General features: G+C 45.2%; 2 protein-coding genes across 4 annotated transcripts; both read right to left on the reverse strand.

The window, feature by feature from the left end:
• Positions 1–6,676: 6,676 nt before the first annotated feature.
• LOC308547828 (uncharacterized protein) lies at positions 6,677–14,666 on the reverse strand. Of its 3 annotated transcripts, XM_081118708.1 has the most exons (6): positions 14,555–14,651; positions 13,851–13,923; positions 13,138–13,225; positions 11,429–11,555; positions 10,218–10,313; positions 6,677–9,349 (listed from the first exon to the last, which is right to left on the reverse strand). In XM_081118708.1, the coding sequence occupies exons 3-6, from the start codon at positions 13,144–13,146 to the stop codon at positions 7,182–7,184; spliced, it is 2,400 nt and encodes a 799-aa protein (XP_080974834.1). In that variant the 5' UTR covers positions 13,147–13,225; positions 13,851–13,923; positions 14,555–14,651; the 3' UTR covers positions 6,677–7,181. The 3 variants fall into 3 exon arrangements, with proteins under 3 accessions (XP_080974834.1, XP_080974836.1, XP_080974835.1); XM_081118710.1 differs by lacking the exon at positions 10,218–10,313 and having other exon boundaries at positions 13,851–14,055; positions 14,555–14,666; XM_081118709.1 differs by lacking the exon at positions 10,218–10,313.
• A 2,435-nt stretch (positions 14,667–17,101) lies between these two features.
• PSMC4 (proteasome 26S subunit, ATPase 4) lies at positions 17,102–23,495 on the reverse strand. Its single transcript, XM_081118872.1, has 11 exons — positions 23,403–23,495; positions 22,457–22,555; positions 22,142–22,328; positions 20,642–20,788; positions 20,450–20,559; positions 20,259–20,352; positions 18,264–18,431; positions 18,104–18,180; positions 17,797–17,965; positions 17,527–17,582; positions 17,102–17,342 (listed from the first exon to the last, which is right to left on the reverse strand). The coding sequence occupies exons 1-11, from the start codon at positions 23,436–23,438 to the stop codon at positions 17,229–17,231; spliced, it is 1,257 nt and encodes a 418-aa protein (XP_080974998.1). The 5' UTR covers positions 23,439–23,495; the 3' UTR covers positions 17,102–17,228.
• Positions 23,496–25,083: the final 1,588 nt, after the last annotated feature.

A 25,083-nucleotide genomic window follows, 5' to 3' on the forward strand; every position in this document is an offset into this window, starting at 1 on the left:
TTTTAAACGTGTATTAATCTAGATGCACAGAAACAATAGACAGGGCTGGTTTGAGGCAAAGATAACCTTTTACTAAAGAAATTATATGCCTGGGTGTGACGACCCACCATGAGTTGCCTGCCCTGTTAGGAATTTATAATCAGATCACCCTGTGAGGTTACTTTTGGTTAGATTTATTTCAGCCCCCTTTTTTATTCACAATGGGGAAAATAGAATTAGGGACGGATTGCCCAAAATGTCTGCAACTTGATAATCAGAGCGCTACAGAAACAGTGACTATTCTAATAGGAATACCAGCACAGTTAAATTACCACCGGCATTTGTGCTTAGCAACACCTCTGTCTGCCTTTGTGATCTTAAAGGCTGGGGCTTGTCTGGAGATACTAACTTCTAATGAAGACTGTTTTCATCAAAAACGTGGTCCTAGGTGTAGTCTCACTACCCTGTTACTTTAATATGGGAGAGTATGTTGTAGGTTCTTCACCTGCATTTCCAGCTTTGCCACAAACCATAACACTGTAGCCAGCACAGTGGTCATTGAAGCCAAGTCAGCCACTGTGGATATGAAGGAAGATGTTTTCTGTAGATAATCAACTTTTCCCCTTAAGATCTTTTACTACTAACGCTGCCCCTTTAACTCTGAAAAAGCTGGCCCCTGATTGCTTCAAAATTAACTTCCTGGAAAAAATTGCATATTAACCAATATGCTTGTGTTATGCTGACATCATTACTCTGTTTACCAACTGCTTATGGGGTGATTCAAGTCAAAGAAGCAGGTGGGCCCAGCCGGCGTGGCTCAGTGGTTGAGTGCTGACCCATGAATCAGGAGCTTGCAGTTTGATTCCTGGTCAGGGCACATGCCCGGGTTGTGGGCTCCATCCCCAGCAGGAGGCAGCTGATCAGTGACTCTCATCATTGATGTTTCTCTCTCTCCCTCTCCCTTTCTCTCTCTAAAAAAATCAATAAAAACATATTTTTTTAAAAGTGGAACACCAAGAGGAAGAACATGGATGTCTGGGCCCCTAGGCCGCCTCTGCAGTCCTTCATTGAATTGGGAGCTAATTTACACATAATTAATTTCGCTCATTCACTTTTAAATTAATTATATCCTATCCCTTGCTTTCATGGACAACAAATTCATTTCCTCATTTATCCAGTGGTTACTGCCTTTATTCAGAGACCCCCGAAGGACTGGTAAATCCTAAGACCAAGGCATGTCTCTGTTATGGGCTGAATTGTGTCTCTCCCTACTCCCACACCCACATCCATATGTGGAAGCTCTAACCCTCAATGCTTCAGAATGACTGTATCTGGAGACAGGGCCTTAAAAGATGTGATTATGTTAAAATGAGGCTGTTAGGATGGGCCCCAATTCTATCTGACTGGAGTCCTTATAAGAGGCAATTTAAACACACGGGGACACCAAGGGTGTGTGTGCACAGAGCAAGAAGGCAATTGTCTGAGCCAAGGAGAGAGACCCCAGAAGCCGAATCTGCCTACACCTTGATCTTGGATGTTTAGCCTCCAGAACTGTGAGAAAATACATTTCTGTTGTTGCTTAAGCCACTCAGTCTGTGGTCCTTTGTTATTGCAGCCCGAGCAGCCTGACACTGTCTCCAATGCTGTGATTTCCGACACCTCAGCCTAGACGGAGGAACCATGATTGCACACGGGGGCCTTTCCGAAGCTGTTCGCATCACACTCACGGCACAGCCTGGTTGGCAGACAGACTGAGCAGCCCAGGCCCAGGATGTGTCCCAGTCGTGCGTCGTTAGGCTTCTCTCCTCGGGGTGTCGTTCACGCCCTTCTGCTCAAGAATGAATGTGAGGACAGGCCGCATCCTGGTGGCGCTGCGATGGTTTCCAGATGACTTAGTGTAGAGGCCCTGTGGGATGTGCTGAGAAGGACTGGAGCAGAGCTGAGAACAGCGGGAGTTGGGAGAGGGAAGACGCACTCTCTCAGGGGTGACACCAGGCTGCTCTGACTAGGTGTGGGTGGGAAGGCATTTTGTGAGGTCTGCAAACGTAGAGGGAAACACAGAAAGGGGATGATATATATACATATATATATATTTTATATATATCTTTATTGATTTCAGAGAGAGGAAAGGAGGGGGAGAAAGAGAGAGAGAAACATCAATGATGAGAGAGTCATTGATCGGCTGCCCAGCCCTCAACCCGGGCACGTGCCCTGACCAGGAATCGAACCCCGATCGCCTGGATCCTAGGTGGATGCTCAACCGCTGAGCCACACCCGGTCGGGCGATATATTTCTTTTCACAGCTCTACAGTACCCTGTATTCACGGCCACATCAGTGGTTTCCAGTTTTTTGCTATTACTAATAGTGCTGCAACGAAGAGGCACACTCATGTGGCATTTTATTTTTCCTTCTGCAGGTCTTTGCCATAGAATCCTAGACGAGGGGTTTTTGTTTGTTTGTTTGTTTTTTGCCATCTTGAATCCCTCTTTCCCCACAGTGTTGCCAATGTTGTGTTGTTAAACATTTGGACCTTTGCTAAACAGGTAGGTGAGAAAAAGGATCTCAGTAGTTTTTTTATTTTTTATTATGAATGAGGTTGAGCGTATTTTTATATATGTGGGGACATTTGTATTTCTTCTTATATGAACTCTCTGTTCACATATCTTCCCCACTTTCACAGGTTTCTTGGTCTTTTTCCTCTCAATTTTTAGATGCTCTTTATATGTTCGGGATACTAGTTCTTTGTCTGTGATATAAGTTATACATATTTTTCTTATCTGAAGTTTTTAGCTTGTGTCTGGTGGGTTTGTATTTTGGAACAGCACGAGGTTTTCATTTTTGTTTGACCATTTAACAAAGTTCGCTTTTATTGCTTCTGGACTTTGATGAATAGTTTGGAAAATTTACCCTTGTGCCAGGTGATAGGGGACTCAGCAGAGTTTTCTTTTATTGTTTGTGAGGTTGTGCTTTCTCACTCAGATCTTTGATACACTTGGAATTTAATCTGGTATCTAGTGTGAGGAATGGACTCAAGTGCTTCTTTTTGGTTATCTAGTTGCTCCAATCCTACTACATTAAAAACTTCTCTGAAGTCCCTCCCTAAGTCAAAACACTATTATACAATCACATAATACATTTCCATAAGCAACTGTTCCTATTTCTGGATTTGCTGATCCTCCTGATCTTCCTTCGTGCAGCAATAACATAGTTTTCTATTCTTTTTAATATCTGGTAGAGCTACTCTCTCACTTCTCCTTTTTTGCCTGTTGTCCTTCCAAATGAACCTTAGAGTCAAGTTGTCTAACTCTAGAAAGAAACCCTGGTAACAGGTTTTTTTATTTATTTGTTAGCACTGTGACACATTTATATACCTAGGACTCAGGGGCAATGAAGTGGCCTCTCTAATGCTGGCAGCGTCTGTTTCCATCCTTGGAAGCCAGACGCCACCTGGTGGCCACTGTGCCCACTAGCAATATTTTCTCTAAAAAGGCAGCTCAAAGCAAGAAACATTATTACACATACTTTCTGTGGGTCAGGTATTGGGGGGTGGCTTCTCTGGGTGGCTCTGGTTGGAAGCTCTGGCAGTGAAGACGTTGGCCAGGGCTGCTCCCATCAGAAGGCTTGACGGGGGCTTGACCTTTGCAAGGTGGCTCACTCACACACCTGGAAGTCAGTGCTGGCTGTTGGCAGCGGGCCTGTTTCTCACCCCGCGGCCGTCTTCGTGGCCTCTAATGCCATACACCTGCCCCCGCCCCCCTCCGGCGCAAAGTGGACCCAGAGAGCCAGGTGGGAGCTTCAGTGCGAGGTCATTTTAGACTCAGAGGAAAGTGGCAGATAGTTGAGAGAGTTCCCACTTCTCTCTCCCCCTGCTGCCCCTAATGTTAACACTATAGTGCAATGATCAGAACCTGGAAACACACTGGTGCCACATTAACTAAACTACTAACCTACTTGATTTTTAACGATTTTCCTACCGATGCCTTTTTCCTGTGCCAGGATGGGACCTGGGATCCCACACTGCGTTTGGTAGTCCTGTCTTTAGCCTCCAGTAGTCTGTGGACAGTCCCTCTGTATTTCCTTGTCTCTCGTGACCTTGACACTTTTGAAGGGTACTGATCAGCTGTTTTATAGACTGTCCCTTAATTTTGGTTTGTCTGATGTTTTTCATGGTTGAAAGGCATGACGTTATGCTTTTTTGCCAAGAATACCACAAAATGCATCATATCAGGGTTCATGATGTCCATGTGTCCTGGTGATATTGACCCTGGCCACTTGGTTATAGCGCAGTAGCTGCACTTCTCCACTGTCAGGTTACTGGCCTAAGTATCTTAGGGGAACACTCTGAGACCATACACGCCGTTTCTCCTCGAACTTCCACCCACTAATTTTAACATCCAGTGGTGGATCTTGCCTGTAAGTTATTGCTGGGCACTTGCCTAATGGTGATTTTTCACGTCCCCTTTTCCTTCGACGTTTATCAATTAGAATTCTATTGAAAGAGCTGTCTCTTCTCCCCAGTTACTGACTTATTTGATCATTCACTCAGATCTGTATAGACTCGTAGGTGTTTGTTTCATTCTATGGGTTAAAACCTGATATTGAGAGACTTTAATTTTTGACAGTCTGATGGATGTGAAATGGGGTGCTTTTGTGGTTTTAACTAGAATGGTTCTGAATACTGAAGCTGGGCATCTGCACCCTTTCCTGTCGTGGCCTCTGAAATACTTGTAGCAGCTACTTTTTATTTTCCTCTTGTCTCTCAGGGTCAGGATGTCAGGCTTAGGGCAGGGATGTGAGTCTGTGTCTTAGGAAATGGGCCTGAAATGCTGTAGGGCCTAAATATACACTAACTGGAACTTCTAGGCTTTATATACCATCTAGAGCAGGGGTGGGGAACCTTTTTCTGCCAAGGGCCATTTGAATATTTATAACATCACTCACAGGCCATACAAAATTATCAACTTAAAAATTAGCCATAAAAAAAGCTCCTAGATTTATTGAATTTTGAGTGCCACCTGTAGTTGCCTTGGCAGGGCCAAACCAAATGATTCTGAGGGCCATATATGGCCCATGGGCCAGACATTCCCCACCCCTGCACTAAACAATAAGAGAAGTTTAAACACATTATGGTATATTCTCATAAAAACTGGACCAAATGGGTTTTTAATTTTGTAGAAAAGTATCTGTCCTACATTCAGAGGGCAAGCAATGGATTGCAGAGGCAGATGTGAGCAGCAGAGGGCAGAGTGTGTTTCACTTCTCAACAAAGCTAAGCATCTGCCATTTTAACTGAATAGTCCATCCTTAGAATCATTTCCAGTACCTCCAGGACCTCCTTAGTAACATTTAAGATATACTGAGATAAACAAAGTTAGGCAAATTACTGCATAAGTCTGTGTGACCACAGAACATTTTTCAAGTACCATTAAATACTACTTGTTCCCAGAGGCAATCTTTCAGATATGTTGGGTTAAGACACTGGTATCTATCTGTAACATTAGAGATTATGGAATTATTAATTTCCTTAGGTGTGAAATCTTAGGAGTTGCATGATTATATAGACAGGTGAAATGCCATGATGTCCACTATTTATACTCAAACACTATAGCAAAAATAGAATGTAAAAATTATACACATGCAAACCAAAAATGATAATATAGTAATAATTACTAGATCTGGAAGGAGCATACCAGTGTTCATTGAACTATTTTAAATGTTTTTCCAAAATTATTTTGTTAGTTTTAATTTATCATAAATTTGGGGCAGAAAAAGTAGACTGTAACTTATCTGCTTTTTGGATTATAAAAAGAAAAAGCACTACAGTTCTCCCTGATTCTTCAAAAACTTTACTTGTGTCCTAGCCAGTTTGGCTCAGTGGATAGAGCATCAGCCCGTGGACTGAAGAGTCCCAGGTTCAGTTCTGGCCAAGGGCATGTACCTCGGTTGCTGGTTCCATCTGACGGGCATGTACAGAAGACAACCAGTCGATGTGTCTCCCCCACATCCATGTCTCTCTCTCTCTCTCTCTCTCTCCCTTTCTCTCCCCTCCCCCTTCCACTCTCTCTGAAAAGCAAAGGAAAAAATATTGAATGAGGATTAAAAAAAAAAAAGCTTTACTTGCATAAACTGCATACTCACCAACTCTAGAGATGGTTTTTTCTCAGTTTTCAGAGATGAATTCTGATTTTAGGAATGAAAGTTTATTTTACTGAACTTGATACACAATTATCTCAGTTTAAGTAAGGAGTGAAAGGTGATGGAAGGCTTTACAAATTCCTTACACCCACAGGGTCTTCCTCTCACATGAACTTACTAATAATATCACTAATTAAAATATTTGTTAAGCATATCCTCTTCTAAAAGGTTTGTTTTTTTCATTGACATTTCATTCTCACAAAAATATGATTAGGTAGGTACTAATATCACCATTTAAAAACAGGCACAGAGAGAAGTGTTTTGCCAAATACCACACAGGCTAAGGTGGAAATATGAGAATGATAGTAAATACATACCATGGCTAAAGTCCTTTCCCACATTCATGACATTAACAGAATTACTTTCTGTTCCAGTGCTACATAAAGTGTGATCCATGTACTGATGCTGGCCCACAGGTTGCTTCTGGTCTGCAAGCATTTAGAAACCTTTACAACAATTTGACGATTTTTTCATGTCTGTATTTCAATTATTTATTTATTTAATTTTAAAAAATATATCTTTATTGACTTCAGAGAGAGGAAAGGAGAGGGAGAGAGAGAGAGAGAAACATCAATGATTAGAGAGTCATTAATCGAGCCTGCAACCCAGGCATGTGCCCTGACTGGGAATCGAACCCCAATTGCTTGGATCCCAGGTCGACGCTCAACTGCTGAGCCACACACGGCCGGGCTGTATTTCAATAATTAAAAAAAAAGAAAAATGGGGATTTTCTATTTGTGTTTTTCTTTCCATTTCATTTTTCTGGTAATCCATTTTACTGTATTTTATAAAAGCACTGGTCAACAACAGTTTTGGGAGGGGGGAAGCCCTTCACTTTGGTTTGAAATGCACTGCAATATTATCAGTCTGCTAAAGGTTAACCAAGACTGGGTGATGCTATAATTTTTCAACTCTCTAAATCAGTATCTAGTATAAAACTATTTCTGTTACGTTTTGAACATGAAACAAGAGGGATTCCTACATTGCCTAACACACAAAATTTTTCTTAAATTAGGAGTTCTCTGCTATTAAAAAGGCATTTTCTAAAGACCAGTGTATCCTTCTTGCATAGGGTTTCCTCACTAATATGATTTCTCTGATGTAAAGTAAGTTGGTCACTACGAATAAAGGCTTTCCCACATTCTTTACATTTGTAGGGCTTCTCACCAGTATGAATTCTGTGATGTCGAGTAAGTTCTGAATTAACACTAAAGGCCTTCCCACATTCTTTACATTTATAGGGTTTCTCACCAGTATGAATTGTGTGATGTCGAGTAAGTTCTGCTTGAAGACGAAAGGCATTCCCACATTCTTTACATCCATAAGGTTTCTCACCAGTATGAAGTCTGAAATGTTGAGTAAGATGATACCGACGACTAAAGGTCTTTCCACATTCCTTACATTCATATGGAATTTCGCCAGTGTGAATTCTTTGATGTAAGGTAAGTTGATAACTACAGATAAAAGCATTTCCACATTCATTACATATGTAGGGTTTCTCACCTGTATGGAGTCTGTGATGCTGGGTAAGATGATAGTGTCTACTAAAGGTCTTCCCACATTCCTTACATTCATAGGGTTTCTCACCAGTATGAATTCTGTGATGTTGAATAAGGTGATTGCTACGAATAAAGGCCTTCCCACATTCCTGACATTTATAGGGCTTTTCACCAGTATGAATTCTGTGATGCTGAGTAAGTTCTGTTTGAAAGCGAAAGGCCTTCCCACATTCTTTACATTTATAGGGTTTTTCACCAGTATGAATTTTATAATGTTGAGTAAGATTATAACGGCGACTAAAAATCTTCCCACATTCCTTACATTCATAGGTATTCTCATTGGTGTGAATTCGTTGGTGTGAAATAAGTTGATTGCTACGAATAAAGGCCTTCCCACATTCCTTACATTCATAGGGTTTCTCACAAGTATGAATTCTGTGATGTCGAGTAAGTTCTGATTGAAGACGAAAGGCCTTCCCACATTCTTTACATTCATAGGGTTTCTCACCAGTATGAATTCTATAATGTTGAGTAAGGTGATAGCGACTACTGAAGGTTTTCCCACATTCCTTACATTCATAGGGAATTTCACCAGTATGAGTTCGCAGATGTAAAGTAAGTTGATAGCCACAAATAAAGGCCTTTCCACACTCCTTACATTCATAGGGTTTCTCACCAGTATGAATTCTCTGATGCCGAGTAAGTTCTGTTTGAAGACGAAAGGCCTTCCCACATTCTTTACATTCATAGGGTTTCTCACCAGTATGAATTCTATGATGTCGAGTAAGTTCTGCATGAAAACTAAAGGACTTACCGCATTCTTTACATTCATAGGGTTTTTCACCAGTATGAATTTTTTTATGTTGAACAAGGTATGAACCATGACTAAAGGCTTTCCCACATTCATTACATTTATAGGGTTTTATACCAGTATGAATTTTCTGATGTTGACTAAAATGTCGTTGTACCCTAAAGGTCTTTCCACAAATTTTACATTTATAAGGCCTCTCACCAGTATGAATTCTTTGATGTTCAGTAAGTTGATAATGAAGTCTAAAGGCCTTGCCACATTCTTTACATTGATAGGGTCTTTCCCCAGCATGAATTGTCTGATGTACTCTAAGGTCTCTAACACGACTAAAGGCCTTCCCACATTCCGTACACTCATAGGGTTTCATACTAGAATGTATTCTCTGATGTTCGGTAAGGTGATAATGAAGTCTAAAGGTCTTCCCACAATCATTACATTCATAGGGTCTCTCGCCAGCATGAATTGTTTGATGTACTCTAAGGTCTCCCACACGACAAAAGGCCTTCCCACATTCCTTACATTTATAGGGTCTCTCACAAGTATGAATTCTTATATGCTGAATAAGGCATGACTGCTGTCTAAAAACCTTTCTACATTCTTTACATTCATATGGTTTCTCTTTAGCATGAATTTTCTGATGTAGAGGAAGAGATATATGTTTTTGTATTATCATTTGACTAACACATCCCATCTGATGTCCTTCTTGTCTCTCAAATTCATGTTTACACTGCAGGTCATTTCTGAAAACGGTGTCCTCATGGGTGAAGGGTTTACACTTTTCCATTGTCTGCAACTGAGAGAAATATATTTCACAAATATCCTTTTCTGGAAATAACTTCTTGGTGATATGGTTAGACTCCAAACCTGGAAAAAAAAAAAGCAAAAAGGAAACAAATGCTATAATGTAGAGTGAGGGGCTGCATCTCATAGTAGAAATAAAAGATAAATTAAGAATAACACACATTAGAAGTAAAGGTTTAGAGCAGGGGTCAGCAAACTTTTTCTGTAAAGAGCAAGATAGTAAAAAATTTAGGCTTTATAGGGCATATGGTCTCTGAAACAATTACACAGCTCTCTTGTTATAGCACAAATGCAGCTTTAGAAAATATGTAACTGAATGTGTGGCTGTGTTGTAATAACACTTTATTTATGAACACTGAAATCTGAATTTCATAAAAATTTTATGTCACAAAATATTATTTTGAATTTTTTACCACTTAAAAATGTAAAAACCAGTTTTAGCCTGTGAGTCATATAAAAGCAGATTGTGAGCTATTTGGCCCATGGGTCATAGCTTACTGAATACTGGTTTAGAGAACTCTAAATTATTGTAATGCAATTTGAAATAAGGCAAGATTCCTCAGAAAATGACCTGACTTTCCTGGACCAGATGGCTTCACAGGTGAATTTTACCAAACATTCAAAGAAGAACTAACACCTATCCTTCTCAAACTATTCCAAAAAATTCAAGAGGGAAGACTTCCAGGCTCATTTTAAGAGGCCAGCATTATCCTAATTCCAAAACCAGATAAAGACAAATGGGGTAAAAATAAATTTCCTTTGGTAGCTCATGTTGAGAGGATTTTAATGTTTTCCCAGGTCTCAGGCCTTTTCTCCACAGGCCTTGGGCCTTTGAAGGGAGCTTTCCAAACATCTCTGGGGGGTGCCTCTCCCTGACACAGGGTACTGTAACTTGGGATGACATCTCCCTCCCTGATTTACCATCACTCACCTATGTACCAGCTCTTTGTCCCTTCCTTCATTGCCACCCAGGGTTCTTTTTCTTGCTCCAATAAAATAATCACATCTGGCTTAGGAATGGAACATCCTAAGAAATGCCATATGATTTAGGATGAACAAACAAAAACCTGTAAGCTCACAATGACTTAATTCAGACTTGGTTATATTTATATTAAACTGTAGGTCAAAATGGTACTTGATAAAATGAAAAAGGCCATTGAAGAACATTGATATTTAAATGGATCTTTGATCATAGGACTAAAGAGGCCAGACAGAGAAGGGGAAAGGTCTGCTCTGCTTTTAAAGGCATATAGAGAAGGGTTGAGAACACAGACTGGAGCCTTACAGCCTGGGTTCAAATACTCTGCCACCTACCAGCTGTGTGACTTCGAAAAGTTACTTTCCCTCTATGTGTTGTACTTTTATCAAATGAAAAATGGGGTTAAAATTACCTACTTCATAGGGCTGTTATAAGAATTAAATGAACATATGTAAAGGCTTAAAAGGATACCTCATATACAGTAGTATTTTTGTTATTTTTTTTACTTTAAATAATTTTTTATTTTTCAATTACAGGTGACATACAATATTATATTAGTTTCAGGTGTACAACCCAGTGATTAGGTATCATATAACTTACTAAGTGATCATCCGATAAATCTCATACTCAGCTGACACCATACATAGTTATTACAATATTACTGACTACATTCCCCATGCTGTACTTTACATCCCTGTGACTATTCTGTACCTACCACTGTACTTCTCAATCCCTTCATCTTTTTCACCCATTTCCCAACCCCCTTGCCATCTGGCAACCATCAAAATGTTCTCTGTATCTATGAGTCTGTTTCTGTTCTGCTTGTTTACTTATTTCACTTTTTAGATTCAATTGTTGATAGATATGTATTTATTGCTATTTTATAATTCATATTTTTTATCTTTTTTTGCTGCTTCTTCTTAAAGAAGATCCTTTAACATTTCATGTAAAACTGGTTTGGTGGTGATGAACTCCTTTAGCTTTTTCTTGTCTGGGAAGCTCTTTATATGTCCTTTGATTCTAAATGATAGCTCAAACCATTTCCTGTGAAATAGGGGGCAAAAAGTCAGTTGATTTCTTAAAACACAGCTTTGAAATTCAACAGTGGAGAAAACTAATATTCCAGAAAACAGACTGTAAATTATTTGTACACTTATCCTTACCCAATGAGACCAAGTTGCTGTAGTTCTCCAACATAACATCCCTGTACAAGGCCCTCTGAACGGGGTCCAGGCACTCCCACTCCTCCTGGGAGAAGTCTATGGCCACGTCCCTGAATGCCAAGGACATCTGAAATGAAAGACCCATTGTTTTGAATGTATTTTCAAGATGGAAAGTTGCTTTGCAGAAATGAGGCAACACAGCAAGCAAGTAAACTGGGGTTCAAGCCTGGGTCATGTAGGGAAAAGGAAGGAAATTAGTATTTCTAAAATACAGAACCTATATGCTTTTAAATGTCCTGTATATAATGAGATAACATAATTATCCAAGGGTTGAGGAATGAATAAAATCACAGTTTCCCAATGAAAGGAAATCATTTAATAAACACACTGCCTATCATGTATCTGCATTTTAAGTTCTGAATAAATGTGAGTTCCATTTTCTTTTCCCTTCAGGGAATGAAAAAAAGAAATAAACTGTTTTACCCCAAAAGTAATCTAAAATCTCTATATTAGAAAACAGAACTTGATTGACATTTGATTTCATTGAAACTCAGGCTTATCATTATGCAAGATAACAACACAAGCATTTTTCCTTGTAACAAATGACAAAGTCTTCAGTTAAATTACTTATTGGCTGGCTAATCATTGATCTTATGGATATATCAGACTGATCCTTCTTTCATAGTTAGGCATTCAGTTCTTCCCCAATCCTGTGAGGCTGTTTTCAGCCCCCATTAGGGATCTGGAGGATCTTCCTTTCGGCTACCACCACCGTCCCTCAGGATCACCTGCCTTGAACCTGAGCTAAAGGATGCTGATGCCACTGGAGACCAGCACAACCTCCTCAAGCATGAAAATGACCATTTTCCCTGTTGTTTTTTTCTCTGGGGACCCCCTGGCTAGATCCCTGAGATCCCCACATGCAGGCCTCAACCACACTCCAATCCAGTCCTCTAAGCCTCTCAAGGTAGGAGAGCTCACCACATGCAGAACATTCAACACTAAATTCCATCTTATCAACCTGCAGAACTCAGGTCTGTGGAGTCAGACGGGACCATCATCTCTGTGTCACGGAATCATGAATCTAACGAGGGAAGTTCAAGTACTTCCCTCATGAGACTTCATCTTTCACTGCTCTGTCAATGCTCCTGAGAGAGATTGGGCACATGGAGAGGTGAATAGTTAAACACAGGCAAGAGAGAAGAGAGGCAGCAGGCTCTCTCTGGAGCACGCCCACACCCTTCTTCCCTCTCAGGCGTCCATCTTTACTTTTCTCTCCTAAACTCTAAGGGTCCCCATGAGACTTGCAACCAGGGGAGCCACGGGCAACAGCACCTCATCCTGGGCTTAACCCTGAACGTGTCTCCAATGCCCCCTTTCCTCTGACTTTGCAGTGAGCTAACAGCAGCCCCACCTTGGCTCACTTCTTTCCTATAATGTCTCTAGGGAGCCAAAACAGAGCATCGCCTAGGCTCTCTACTGTTGTTTCCTCTACCCTAAGCCCTTCCTTTATTTCACTGTCCCCCCAAAAAAAATTTTTTTTAAAAAGAGAGGAGAGACAAATGAGGAGGACACTAGGTTGTGTGGCACCATTGTCGTTGTGATCAGAGTAACTGAGGAGCAGGTTCCTTAGGAAGGAAGTCTCAGGATAATAAAAACCTTATGAATTCAAAACCATGATATTTCAAAGAAGAGAAATGTGAACTTACATGGGCCATGGTTTTAGAGCTGCAGGAGCCTGTCAGTCCTCTTTGGGCTTCCTCCACTAGAGAAACACAGAGTCCAGAGAAGCCAGGGCTGGGGAAGAAACAAGAGGCTTTGAGACCAAATGTGTCTAAAACCAGGGATTGAACCCACAACCTAGGTATGTGCCCTGACCCAGAATGGAACCCAAAACCTTTTTGGTGTATGGGATGCTCCAATTAACCGAGCCACCGGCCAGGGCTTATGTACTTTTTAATGACAGACTCTTTATAAACATAAATCTCAACCCATTAATTCCTTGGAAAAATCCCTGCCCATGATGACATAGATTTCTATGCTCCAATCACATTCTTGCTCCCAAAAGCCTTAAAACGCAGATGATAATATTACTTACTGACACTAGTCAAACCACCTCTGATCTTGCCTTACTTTTAAACTTAGGTATTGGAGATCAATGATGTAATTCCACACTAGTCTCTATAAAACAAATCTTTAGACTCCAGGATTATAATTTCTTCCTGTTATAAAAGTGATTGCAGGGGAATGATTTGAAAAATGAGGAGGGAGCATTTGTGGGCCAAGGAGAAGAGGATCTGCATGGCCCTCTGGGAAAAAAGGCCTAGGATAGGCCGCTGGACATTTCAGGAAAATAAAAGCAATGTTTCCATTTTCTAAAAACAAAAACGCAGGTACGAACAAAGAGGAAATACTGACTCACCTGATATGGACTTTCAGATGTGCAACAACTTCCCCCCTCCTCCTCGGGAGCCTTGCTTGCGAGAATGGCAGGACTGGGGAAGAAGAAACTCATGAGACACCAAGCCTTTCTTAGATTACAGACAGACTGAGAAAATCCCCTCCAGGGCCACATCTGCTTTGATCTCACACACGTAACCAGATGGGAGAGGGAGTCTGGAACCTGTCTTTGAATTCACAGGAGAATCGTAGGGTTAGAGGTACGGAAATGCTGTGGTTCTGAAAAATGTAGCCGCTTCCACATCGCCTCCAAGCAGGGGCCCTCCCATCATTTCGTCCCAGAAGTCAGCCTCAAGGACACCTCTAGCTCTAACGTCCCTGCCCAGGACTGTGCCTTGTTGCTGGGAACCCTCATCCTAGGAGCTCAACACAGTATCTAACTTTCCTCTTTGGGGACACTGTTCTGTGCAAACACTCGGGCCTGTGAGGAGAGGGCGGGGTAAGCACCCGGGTCAGCCTCACAACCGCACGCACCAACCCAGTCCTGACAGGCACAAGCGCGCGCGCACCACCAGTCACAGTCACACAGTCCCCCTCCTCTGCTCCTCTCGCACGCACAGGCCTGAGGCTCCCGGCACGGTGCGCCCCGTCCGCACCCCAGGGCTCCTCACTTTGGGCGGCAGCCCCGACCCCACTCCTACTTCAACGAGGCCCCCTCAGTCTCACCTAGCCGACTTTTTCCCCTGACTGCGACAAATTTCACCCGCGGTGGCTGAACCACCTGGAACGCACCGTAGAGGGCCCTCGGAGTCGCCGCTAACACTGCCCTGAGATTTGTGGGAAATGTAGTTCACAGCTGGGAGCCGGTGGGATTGGGCACTGAACGCGCAGGCGCAGGCGCAGGCGCAGGCGCAGGCGCAGACGCAGACTCCAGCTGTGACCTGCAAGCCGCTGAGTAAGTTGAGTGGGAGAATGGCAGGACTGTCTGGGCTGTGCAAACTTCGCCGACCGCCCCGGTGCTGAGCCGCCGAGTGCATCGGTGGGTGCGACCCGATGCCGAGTGCGTGCGCGACCCGCGGGAGCTGGGAGGCGGGTGTTGTCAGTTTCTTCCACAGAGCTAGTCCGGGCTCCTGGTACCCAGCGTGAGCTTTATATGTGTATTTTAAAGAATAGGTGTGTGGCCCTTTGTATCTGGCCTTGTGAGCGTGCGTGCGTGCGTGCGTGTGTCAGTCAACGTGAGGGTTGCGGGACCGACTGCGCCTCTCTGGCTGTGGGTCAAAGAAAGTAACTTGGGAGTCTGATTTGTAACTAAGTAGTGAGGTGACAGGTTCGGTGAGAGATTGTGGCTGTGTTTGACTGACTGCAGTAATGGGTTGGTTGGTGTGGATGTGTGGGGTCGCTGTGCTCAGTGTCTGGGTGCAAGCCAGGCTGTAAAGATGGGTATGTGTGGTTCTGAATATCTGGAGATGTGGGACATCATGAGTGCCAGTGGAATCGTGACTGTGTGTTTATGATCTGCCACCACTGGCCTGTTCTGTGGAATAAAAAGAATATGTTGCATCTTCTTGCAGCATCAGCTTTATTTAACAATTTGGACCAGATTTGCAATTTACCCACCAAATAATTTTTTTTATATAGAGCCAATTGAGCTTTTTGATTAAAAAAAAAAAGCAAATCTTTCGGTACTGTTAGGAGGCTTTGACAGATAAATGTGAGTCTTGGACTGAGGAAATGACGTTATGCTTGGAAAGGCGGTGTGCTAAAGAATAGTGAGCTTATGATTAGAGTCAGTTCTGGATTGTGGGTCACACTTCATTAGTCCTACTTTTGAAAAGAAAACCTTGGCTCATAAAGGCAAAGCACATGTTTAAGACTATGCAAATTCCATCAGAGAATGATTTGCTTTATTTCAAATTATAACACATTTTGTTCTTCGTCTTCCCTTCCCTTTCAGAACTCAGTCCCAAAACCTTAAGATGGGTGCACAGCAGGGTTTCAGAGCCTGAGCAGGATGAGGTGGATGTTTATGCAGGGGGGGCTTGGTGCAGGGTGGCAGCCCCCTAGAGGGCATTCCAGGTGGTGGAATGGACCAGCAAGGGGGTATCAATCTGAGCAGGGTAAGGAGGATTTCAGAGCCCAGTGTGAGGAGGGCATCTGGATATGAGTACTGCCTATTATTGGATATTGGTGCCCAAATAGGGGTATTGGAGACATAGAGGTAGTGAGCGTCAGAACCCAATATCCATGCTCTCAGCTAATGTGAGTGGCCCTTCCTCTTCCTCTGGAAAGGCTGAACCAGGGGTCTCTGGGCCAGTGGGCCTGGAGCATGGATGAGACATGGGTTCCATGCTGAAGATAGGTTTAAGTGAGAGCCCCAGGCAGGCAATTGGATTCCTTCTGAAGCAGTGGCAGCAAGAGGAACAAGAGAGGAGAGTGGGCTGGTAAGACATCTGAAGTCCTCATCTTTGACATTTAGTAGCTGATAATACCTAAAAGTGATGAGTTCACAAAAGCATATAATTTGGAAATTATGGAAGTAAATTTCAAAAGAAACACAAGAGGATGGGAAGTCACTGCCTCTTGGAAGCAGACAGGGAAATATGGGGTGAGGGTGCCATGGGAATGCTTTTCGTTTGTTATACTTTCTACAATATCTGACCTTTTCAATTAGGTACTTAAAAATGACAATAACAAAAATCACAGAAAAATAAGAGAGAAAAAGAGGATCTTACAGGCCAGTATTTAGATGGAGGGTAAAGGAGGGAAAATGGCCCAGTGACAAAACACCCTAAACATCAGTGAAGGGTAAAGCGATTGGAAAGGAGAATAAAGCCATGTGCCCCAGAAACAACAGCAAAGAAAATCACACAGGGGAGGGATACTGCCACAACCCGAACAGAACATCCTTTCTGGCATTAGGATGGTGGTGCAATTTGAAGCATCTGCCTTAAACTCCGTCGGTCAGAGTCCTCATCAGTTAATGGGCACAGTACTGATGGGACAGTGAGAGAAGTATGTGAAGTGACACATGACGTAATCCGCATAAAGCACTAGAAGTGGGAGGGAAAACCCAAGTCCTTCCTCAAAACTGCAAAGGGCTCTCCTCTTGCAAGGTTTTCTCTGAAGTCATTTTGTTTGAATTCTTTGCTTCTCAAGCTGTAGCCCAGGCCATGTTCCTCGCCCACTCATCCATCAGGAACACAGAAGGGGCACAGAGGGCCCTATTCAAGGCCCAGGATACCAAAGGAGTTAAACTGCTAAGAAGAAACTAGATGGACTCAATCCTGTGTGTTTATTGAATCACTCAATCCTGGGTAAAGAGGAGAGAGAACTAGGTTTGGGGACAGAGGGTGGGGAGGGGAGGGAGGTCCCCAGGCCATATGTATGTGTGTGGGGGGGGTCACTTGTAAAACTCATGCTCCTGCTCATCCTTCTTGATAACTGTCTTGTACGCTTTCTCGAAGTCCTTCGCCAGCACAATGTAACGGTTCTCTCGGACAGCCAGCATTCCACTCTGTTAAGGCATGCGAGTTAAAATCTACTCCCTGCCTCTCCACCCCTGGTGATGGTGGAGGAAGAGACAACAGAGCCCAATACCCCAGGGAGGCAATGAGGGACAGGACTGCAGTAGAGTGATCTCAGATAGGAAGGGTCTTCACCCACCCCCAGGCTGTATCCAGAGAAAAACCATCACTCACCTCCTGACAGATGGAATTGATATCTGCTCCTGAAATCTTATCTGGCCGGGCCACATCTGCAGTGGGTGAGTTAAGGAAACCATTCCCTGCATGATGGGGTGAATGCCTGGAGCCAGAAGTCATCCCTGGGCTGTCTTTGTCACCACTCCCCCTCCCTGGACTTTGGTCCCCCACCTGCACAATCTGGGTCATGGTGAAGGCAGAAGTGAAGGTGAAGATCCAATCCCCATTCCCAGCTGTGGCCCTCCCCTCACTTCTAGAGCAGGATACAATCTTCCAAGTCAACCTCCTCAGAGAGGTTCATCTTGCTGGTGATAGTGGAGAAAATCAATCTCTTTTGGCGACGGTCAGGGAGTGGAAATTCAATTTTACGGTCAAGGCGTCCTGGCCGCAGCAGGGCAGGATCCAGGGTGTCTGCTCTGTTCGTTGCCATGATCACCTGGCGTTGGGGACAGGCTGACTCAGACCTCTGTCCCCACTACATGTTCCTTCCCACCATAATAACTGCCCCCTGCCAGCCCCACCTTCCTCTGATTCCCATACCACACCACCCCCTTGCCCATCCCAAACCCCAAACCTTGACATTGACATTCTGGTCGAATCCATCCATTTGATTTAGCAGCTCCAGTAGGATTCTCTGAACCTCCCTGTCAGCTGAGTATGCAACACAGTTAGTCCAGGGTATTATGTACAACAGGCCTGCCCAAGACCCCAGGCCCTGTTTGGGCATCACTTACCCCCTGTCTGGGCATCAAATCTCTTGGTGGCGATGGCATCGATCTCGTCTATGAAGATGATGGCAGGTGCATTCTCCTTGGCCAGGCGGAACACGTCCCGGACCATGCGGGGGCCTTCACCCAGGTACTTCTGTACAAACTCCGAGCCCACGACCCGGATAAAGGCAGCTGATGGCAGGATGACAAGGGTTAGACGGGGATGGGCCCTCTGTAGGGTCCATTCTGCTTTAACTGAAGTTAGGAATTCCCTGAGGACATCCCCTCCGCTGTTGCCCACTGCCTGGTCATTCACTAACGCCCTGGACTACGTCCCAGATCCAGCGTCAAGGACCAGCCACCTGTGCTTGCATCCTACAGCAACCCACCAGCACAAATCATGAACCGTGTCCACAGATGTGTCATTTTTTTGGCTCAACATTTAACAATCAGGACATTAAAAGAAAAACAAATGCATCTGTGCTTCAACATGTCCGTGTGGAGAAGAGCTAGAGACATTCATGGAGTCCAAGATACAGAAAAAAATCTGGATTTCTGGAGCACTTGAAAAGTCAGTTGGAAAACAGATAGGTTGTCATTTACAAAGGCATCATATCACCTCACCATGAGTTCTGACTTCCCCTTTGCTATAAGGACCCACAGGCACGTCTTCTGAAATAATCGACAACTGGCAATGGGGTTGAAGACAGGTTTGTTCTGGGTCCCCCCTTTTAAACTTGTTTCTTAAAGTTTAACACGGACATTGCAGCCCCTATTATTCTGTCCCCTTATTCTGCTTAGTTGTTTTCTTCATGAATTTAGCATCATGTGACACATATCTATTCACTTATCTGTTCAAGAGCTTCCCCAACTAAGATACTACCCCATGACTCCATGAGGAATGGAGACTCTGCTCTGTTCACTGCCATGTCTCCAGCACCTACAACACAGCTCAGCGCATATTAGGTGCTCAGTAAATATTAACCAAATGACTAAATTCTAAGTGTTTAGTTCTTTTCCGCAGCCATGCTGGGCGCTTCTCCAAGCCAGGGGATTCATCGTTGTATCCCAGCACAGGGCCTGGGAGAGCATAAGTCTACTGACCTGCCAAGCAAATGAATAATCCTGACAACGGCTAACATTCAGGGTCTACTTACTATGGGCCAGGTATGCTTCTAAAAGCTTTATATGGACTTAATCCTCCAAACAACCCAGAAAAATAGGAAACGGGAGTCACGAAGAGGCTAACTTACTGAGTAGTTACATAAACTAACTTACATAAGTAGCACTAACTTACATAAACAGCTGTAGGGGAGCCAGATTTCAAACCCAGCAGTCCGGTCCAGAAAACCCACTGCTAAGCCACTGCCTCTACTGCTCCCTGCCTCACATCTGAAGATTTTGTGATGTGCTGAGAGGCCTGTCTGTAGGCTTTATAAATAGTAATACATTGATTTCCAGACATTTTGCCTGAAACCTACAAGAATACATTTATCACATTGTATGCGGGAAACGTATTTATACGTTTTACGTTGACTGGTAGTAGAGCGCGCGATAAAAACTACCCGCAAACAATGTGTTATAAACAACCACAATATATATGTGTATGCGCATGTGTGTGAAGCAAGTTTCTCAAAACAGTATGACATCTCCCTATGTGGGATGGACTCTTACATCTTCTGTTTCATTTTTTAAAATGCTGGTTGTAACCCATGAATTGGAATTCCTAATTACTAATGGGTCACAACCCACTATAGTAAAACATTGAATTATTTTGTCCGTTCTCACAATAATGCTGTGAAGTGAGTCTTCTATTAGATGAGGAAGTTGAGGCAGGAGGTAAAGTCACCTGTCTAAGACTGCACAGCCAATGACTAAGAGGCACGATGGGGCTTTGACCCCACAGCCCGTGTTCTAAGTGACCATGCTGTGCCACTTCCTGGGGAGGATGAGAGAGCAGGGAGCAAGGCTGCAAAAGCCCAGAAGGCCAGAGCTTGAGGGAGGGACTGAGTGGCTCACCAGTGGTGTGATGAGCCACGGCCTTGGCCAGCATGGTCTTCCCGCAACCGGGTGGGCCGTACATGAGGACGCCTCGGGGAGGATCAATGCCGATCTGAAAAGCAGAAGCGGAGAAAGGATGAGCCAGGGAGTCCTGTCGCCAACCCGACTCAGTAGGGCCTCCCCCTTCCCTGCCACGTCCAGCTCCTCACCTGCTTGTAGAGCTCAAAGTGTGTAAGTGGGAGCTCCACGGCCTCCCGCACCTCCTGCTTCTGGATGTCCATGCCCCCAATGTCTGCATACATCACATCTGGCTTCTGGTCTGGTGGAAGAGCAGAGCTGGGACTCCCAGCCTGGTGCACAGGGTCGTCTCAGGCCTCCCCGGCCCCAGGCTCCCCCCTCACCTGAAGTGAGCATCATGATACTGCTGTCGGCCTCAGGAGGCAGCACATCCACCAGGGCATTGCTGTGCTTGTGGAGGGCCACCGAGGCATTGGGCTTGAGCAGCTCCCGATCGATGGTGCTCAGGATGCGTACGTAGTAGTTGGAGCCTTTGGGAAGAGGACAGAAAGGGAGAGGGGAAAATGAGAAGTGCCAGAACTGTCCTCTCCCCATGACCTTACAGTTGTGACCCCCAGGCCACCAGTATCTCTTCCTCATACCCAGGCTGCTCCCCACCTCTAGCTTGCCTCCTCCAGTCTGTCCCCCACGCTCACACAGCCTCCTGGAATGCCTCCCCATGGATACCTCTCACCCACTGTGTCCCTACATGTTCCTCGTCTCTTCTCCCAAATTGTGCTACTACTCCTGGATCTGTCTCAGGCAGGCCATAGTCCCTAGTCACCAGCAAGAGCCCCAAGCCTCATCCTGGACTTTTCTCCTTTTCCCTCCATAGCGCACCAGTCACCACGACCCATCAGTCACTATGACCTTCCACCTAGCCTCCTAAATGTCTCTCCAACCAGTCTCTCCTCTCCTCTCCTCCCCCAGGTCCTGCCCTGATTCAGGTTCTCCCCTCTAGGTCTGTGTAACTGGACCCTTTCCCGCTCACCAATTCACTTTCTGCATTTATGGTGGGGATGTACACATCTCTTTCCAGTCTCAATCTCTCTCCTGACCTTCAGACTTGGCTGTCCAATAGCCTCCAAGACACCTTCCTGTGATGTTCCAGACTGCCCTCATTGTCTCCTTCTAAATCAACTCCTCTGACCATGTTGCCACCTCAGGGATGGCGTCACTGTCCCCCTATGTCCTACAGGTCAAAGACACAGGCCTCATTCTGTATCTCTCCCTCCCTTCACTACCTCACTATCAGCCTATCAGTCCAATTCCAGGCTCAGTCACATACTTTTCCCTATAACCTTTACAAGAACATGGCATGGTCCAGAAGAGCAGGGGTCAGAAGCAGGAACAACAGATAAGATACAGAGACAATGACCATCAAGAAGGCAGGGCCTGGACCCATGTAATACCAGCAGCTGCTGTATACTAAGTCCTTGCCTGAGCCCAATCTCTTAACACTTCACCCATGGTTTTAAAGTGCAGGTCCTAACCCAGAACTGGTCATGATATCAATTTAGAGAGTTATGACCAGAACATGGTTTAAAATAAAAGACTAGAACAGAATGGAAAAGCAATTAGAGTATGTCACACAATTGTAAAGCTAAATATCATTTGGTCAGACTTTTACTATATAAATTATACACACATAGAGGGAAAGAGAGAATGCAAAATATACTTCCACTTTTGCATCAGACTCAGAATACCCTGAAAAATTCCATTACACTGTCTTGCCTTGTTTTTTGTTGTAGGACCCTAGTACAGTTCCTGGCACATGCCAGGAAACATTCAATAGTTGTTCAATGAACAGATGAGTGGATGAGGTGCTTCCCACCCTCTCACACCTGTGGTGGAGCCCACGATGGCTGTATTCTGATCCACAGCCTCCAGAAACTGCCCGATAACCAGTGGGATGCTCTGGATTCGTTTCACCTCCTCCTGGGCATGGAGGAATTCCTTCTTCAGGTTCTTTTGCTCATCCTTGATGTACTCCTCCTGCACTTCCAGGAACTCTAGCTCTTGTTGCAGCTTCTGTGAGCAGAGAGGGGAGAGGTAGGGAGGGGATGGTTCCAGGCCTTGCTGAGCCAGGGAGTAGTGGGAGATGGAGGGAGTGTGGGACCCTGGGCCCTGTGCAGGGTCTGGATTGGGGCTGAATGTACCTTGTAGCGGCTGTACAGGTCCTCTAGGTCCTCAGGCTCAGGCCCCAGGAAGGACAGGCCAGTCTGGGGCCGTGTCACTGACAATGCTGGGATCTCATCCTACACCACGGGTGGGAAACGCAGGTTGGAAGAAAAAAGTCCCCTCATGAAAGACTCTGACTTAACCATGAAGTCACTCATCCCCTAACAGGCTCCTGACATCATTTAAGTAGACCCTCTAAATAGACCCTGGAAACCTCACTCCCCTTAATAGGGCAGACCTTGATGTCAACTGGCCTTTCAAACAGGTCTTTTGCTATCATATGCCACTTGTAACATCTCCCCAGTGTCACCCAACTAGGGCCTAAATGTCTCATCAACTCCTTAGCAGACCCCAATGCCCTCCAGCATCCCTCCACAGGTTCCTAACGTCACATGGCTCTCATATAGGCTGTTAAAGTCACCATGTCTTCAAACAGACCTGGAATTATCCAGTTACTCCAAAAAGATCCCTCATATCACATTAGGCCCTTATGTCATCCAGCTCCCCGAGGAGGCCCCAAACATCACTCGGCCAGACCAGTTATTAATTAGTCCTCCAACACCAGCCAAGCCCCGAACATCGGTCAGCAACCCAGCCCAGCCTCGGGCATCATTCAGCCCCACGGCCGAGCCCCACACATTACTCACCACCCGACCCATCCCCAACGGGACCCGGATGTCACTCAGCACTCCCAGCTAGACCTCTAAACAAAGAACCTCTAAGGTCACTCACTCCCCCAGCCCCGCTTTCTGAGCATCACTCCCCTCCTAACACCACTCGGCGACCCAACCCAGGCCTGGCACCGCACAAAGCTCTCCACTGAGAGCTCCGAAGTCACCCCGACCCGGACCGGATCCCTGCAGCCACTCAGCACGCCACTCGGATCAGTCTCGCCCTGTCCCCGCGAGCCAGGCCCCACCGGACCTGAGCTTTCTCCACCAGGATGCCTATCTCCTCCATAGTGACCAAGCCCGCCTGTGTGTGGCCGGGCCTGACCCAGTCACCGCTTCCGCTGTCGTCGCCGGAAGGCTAGGGCCTGGTAGGTTGTGGGAAACGTAGTTCAAGACGTCGCCGAGAGCGCGCCGGACGCGCGGGGTGGGACGGACAGAAGGGGCGGGCCTCGCCCTGGGCTCCGCCCCCAAGGTCCGCTCGGTAGAACTTCGTACCTCGCGCGCTTGCGGGTGGCCCCGCGGTGCGCTTGCGCGGTGGCGCGCGGTGGCGCCCCCTCGCGCGGCATCCTCCGTCGCGGTTTTCTCGCCAGGAGGCGGCGCTGCCCTGTTGCTCTTTGCGTTGAAGAGCTTCGAAACCTGTCGGGGAGTTTGGCGGCCAAGTGCTCTTTCAAGCGGGAGCTCCACGTGGGCTGCACGGGAGGATTGTCCTCGGAGGGACGAGAAGGCCCGGCTACCCCTTAGCGTGACTCCAAGGCTCAGCCCAGGGGTGAGGAGCCCCAGTCCCAAACCCTGATTAGCGTTTGCAGTGAACCAGGTAGAACCCGGGTGTGCGAGGGCTGCAGAAGGTGAGGCAGCGGTGCCAGCAGCTGGGTCACACGGGTGTTAAAAAAGAAAGGGAGGCAGGGAGGGAAGGAGGAAGCAGGGGGCCAAGATGGAGTCGCTTTTGCTAGACCAGTCGCCAAGCCAAAATTTAGTAACTAACCTAATTGCAGTTTTAGCCTCTCCCAGGAGTGGAATTTTAAACCAATCAGTCTGGTTTCCTGATCGACTCTACTGAGGTAGTCTGCCTGATAAGACAGGGGCCCTGCTTTCTTGCAGGCCTGAAAGAATCCGCTCTCTTCACTTCTTCGGCCCACCCTCTCTCTGCCTATCGAAACCGCCCGTTTGTACAACTCGCCTGAGTCCCATTCCAGTTGCTAGATGGGATGCTGCCCACCTTACGCATCGCTGATAAAGCCAATTAGATCAACAAATTTACTTGGTTGAATTTTGTTCTTTAACGTGGGAACTGCAGCCCATACCAGGCCCTGTGCTTAAGTGTCATGTGCATCAACTGGTGGAATCTTGACATCATGCTCCCTGTTTTACAGAGGAAACAGATTTAGAGCCATGAAGCCACTTGCCAGTCACAAGGGCCAGATCATGGGTCCCCAGATCTGTCTGTCCCAAAAGCCTGTACTTCTGGTCCCAGGGATATACTGCCACTGTCACACCAGCTACAGTTTTTGTTAAGTACAAGCATACCTGGGTGATAGTGTGGATTTGGTTCTAGACCACCAAATAAAGCGAATATCGAAATAGAGCAAATGACATGCGTTTCTTGGTTTCTCAGTGCATATAAAAGTTATGTTTAATGTGATGCACAGTGCTTCACAGATTTGCCCAATAAATGGTAGATCTTAGTCCCCCAAAAAAGTTATGTTTACATTATACTGTAGTCTATTAAGTGTACAATAACATGTCTAAAAATGTATATACATTAATTAAAACAATACTTTATTACTAAAAATGCTAACCATCACCTGAGCCTTCAGCGAGTCTTAATATTTTTCCTGCTGGAGGTCTTGCCTCCATGTTGATGGCTGATGCTGGGTGCTGAAGGTAGGGGTGGCTGTGGCAATTTCTTAAAGTGAGACAATGCAGCTTGTCACATC

The sequence above is a fragment of the Miniopterus schreibersii genome (genome assembly GCF_964146895.1).
Source record: "Miniopterus schreibersii genome assembly, chromosome: 18".
NCBI lineage: Eukaryota > Metazoa > Chordata > Mammalia > Chiroptera > Miniopteridae > Miniopterus > Miniopterus schreibersii.

Bases quoted from the DNA above. Each gene is read 5' to 3' on its own strand.
- LOC308547828 (XM_081118708.1), bottom strand. The intron at 10,314-11,428 runs GTAAGGATAAGT...GGCATTTCTTAG, and splicing joins CAGCAACTTGGTCTCATTGG to GATGTTCCATTCCTAAGCCA. The intron at 9,350-10,217 runs GTGAGTGATGGT...TTTTTTTTCCAG, and splicing joins GACAAAGAGCTGGTACATAG to GTTTGGAGTCTAACCATATC.
- PSMC4 (XM_081118872.1), bottom strand. From the start codon at position 23,438: ATGGAGGAGATAGGCATCCTGGTGGAGAAAGCTCAG. The intron at 20,560-20,641 runs GTGAGGGGGGAG...CTCTTCCACCAG, and splicing joins TATCATGATGCTCACTTCAG to ACCAGAAGCCAGATGTGATG. The intron at 17,966-18,103 runs GTTTGGGGTTTG...CCCCAACGCCAG, and splicing joins ACCAGAATGTCAATGTCAAG to GTGATCATGGCAACGAACAG.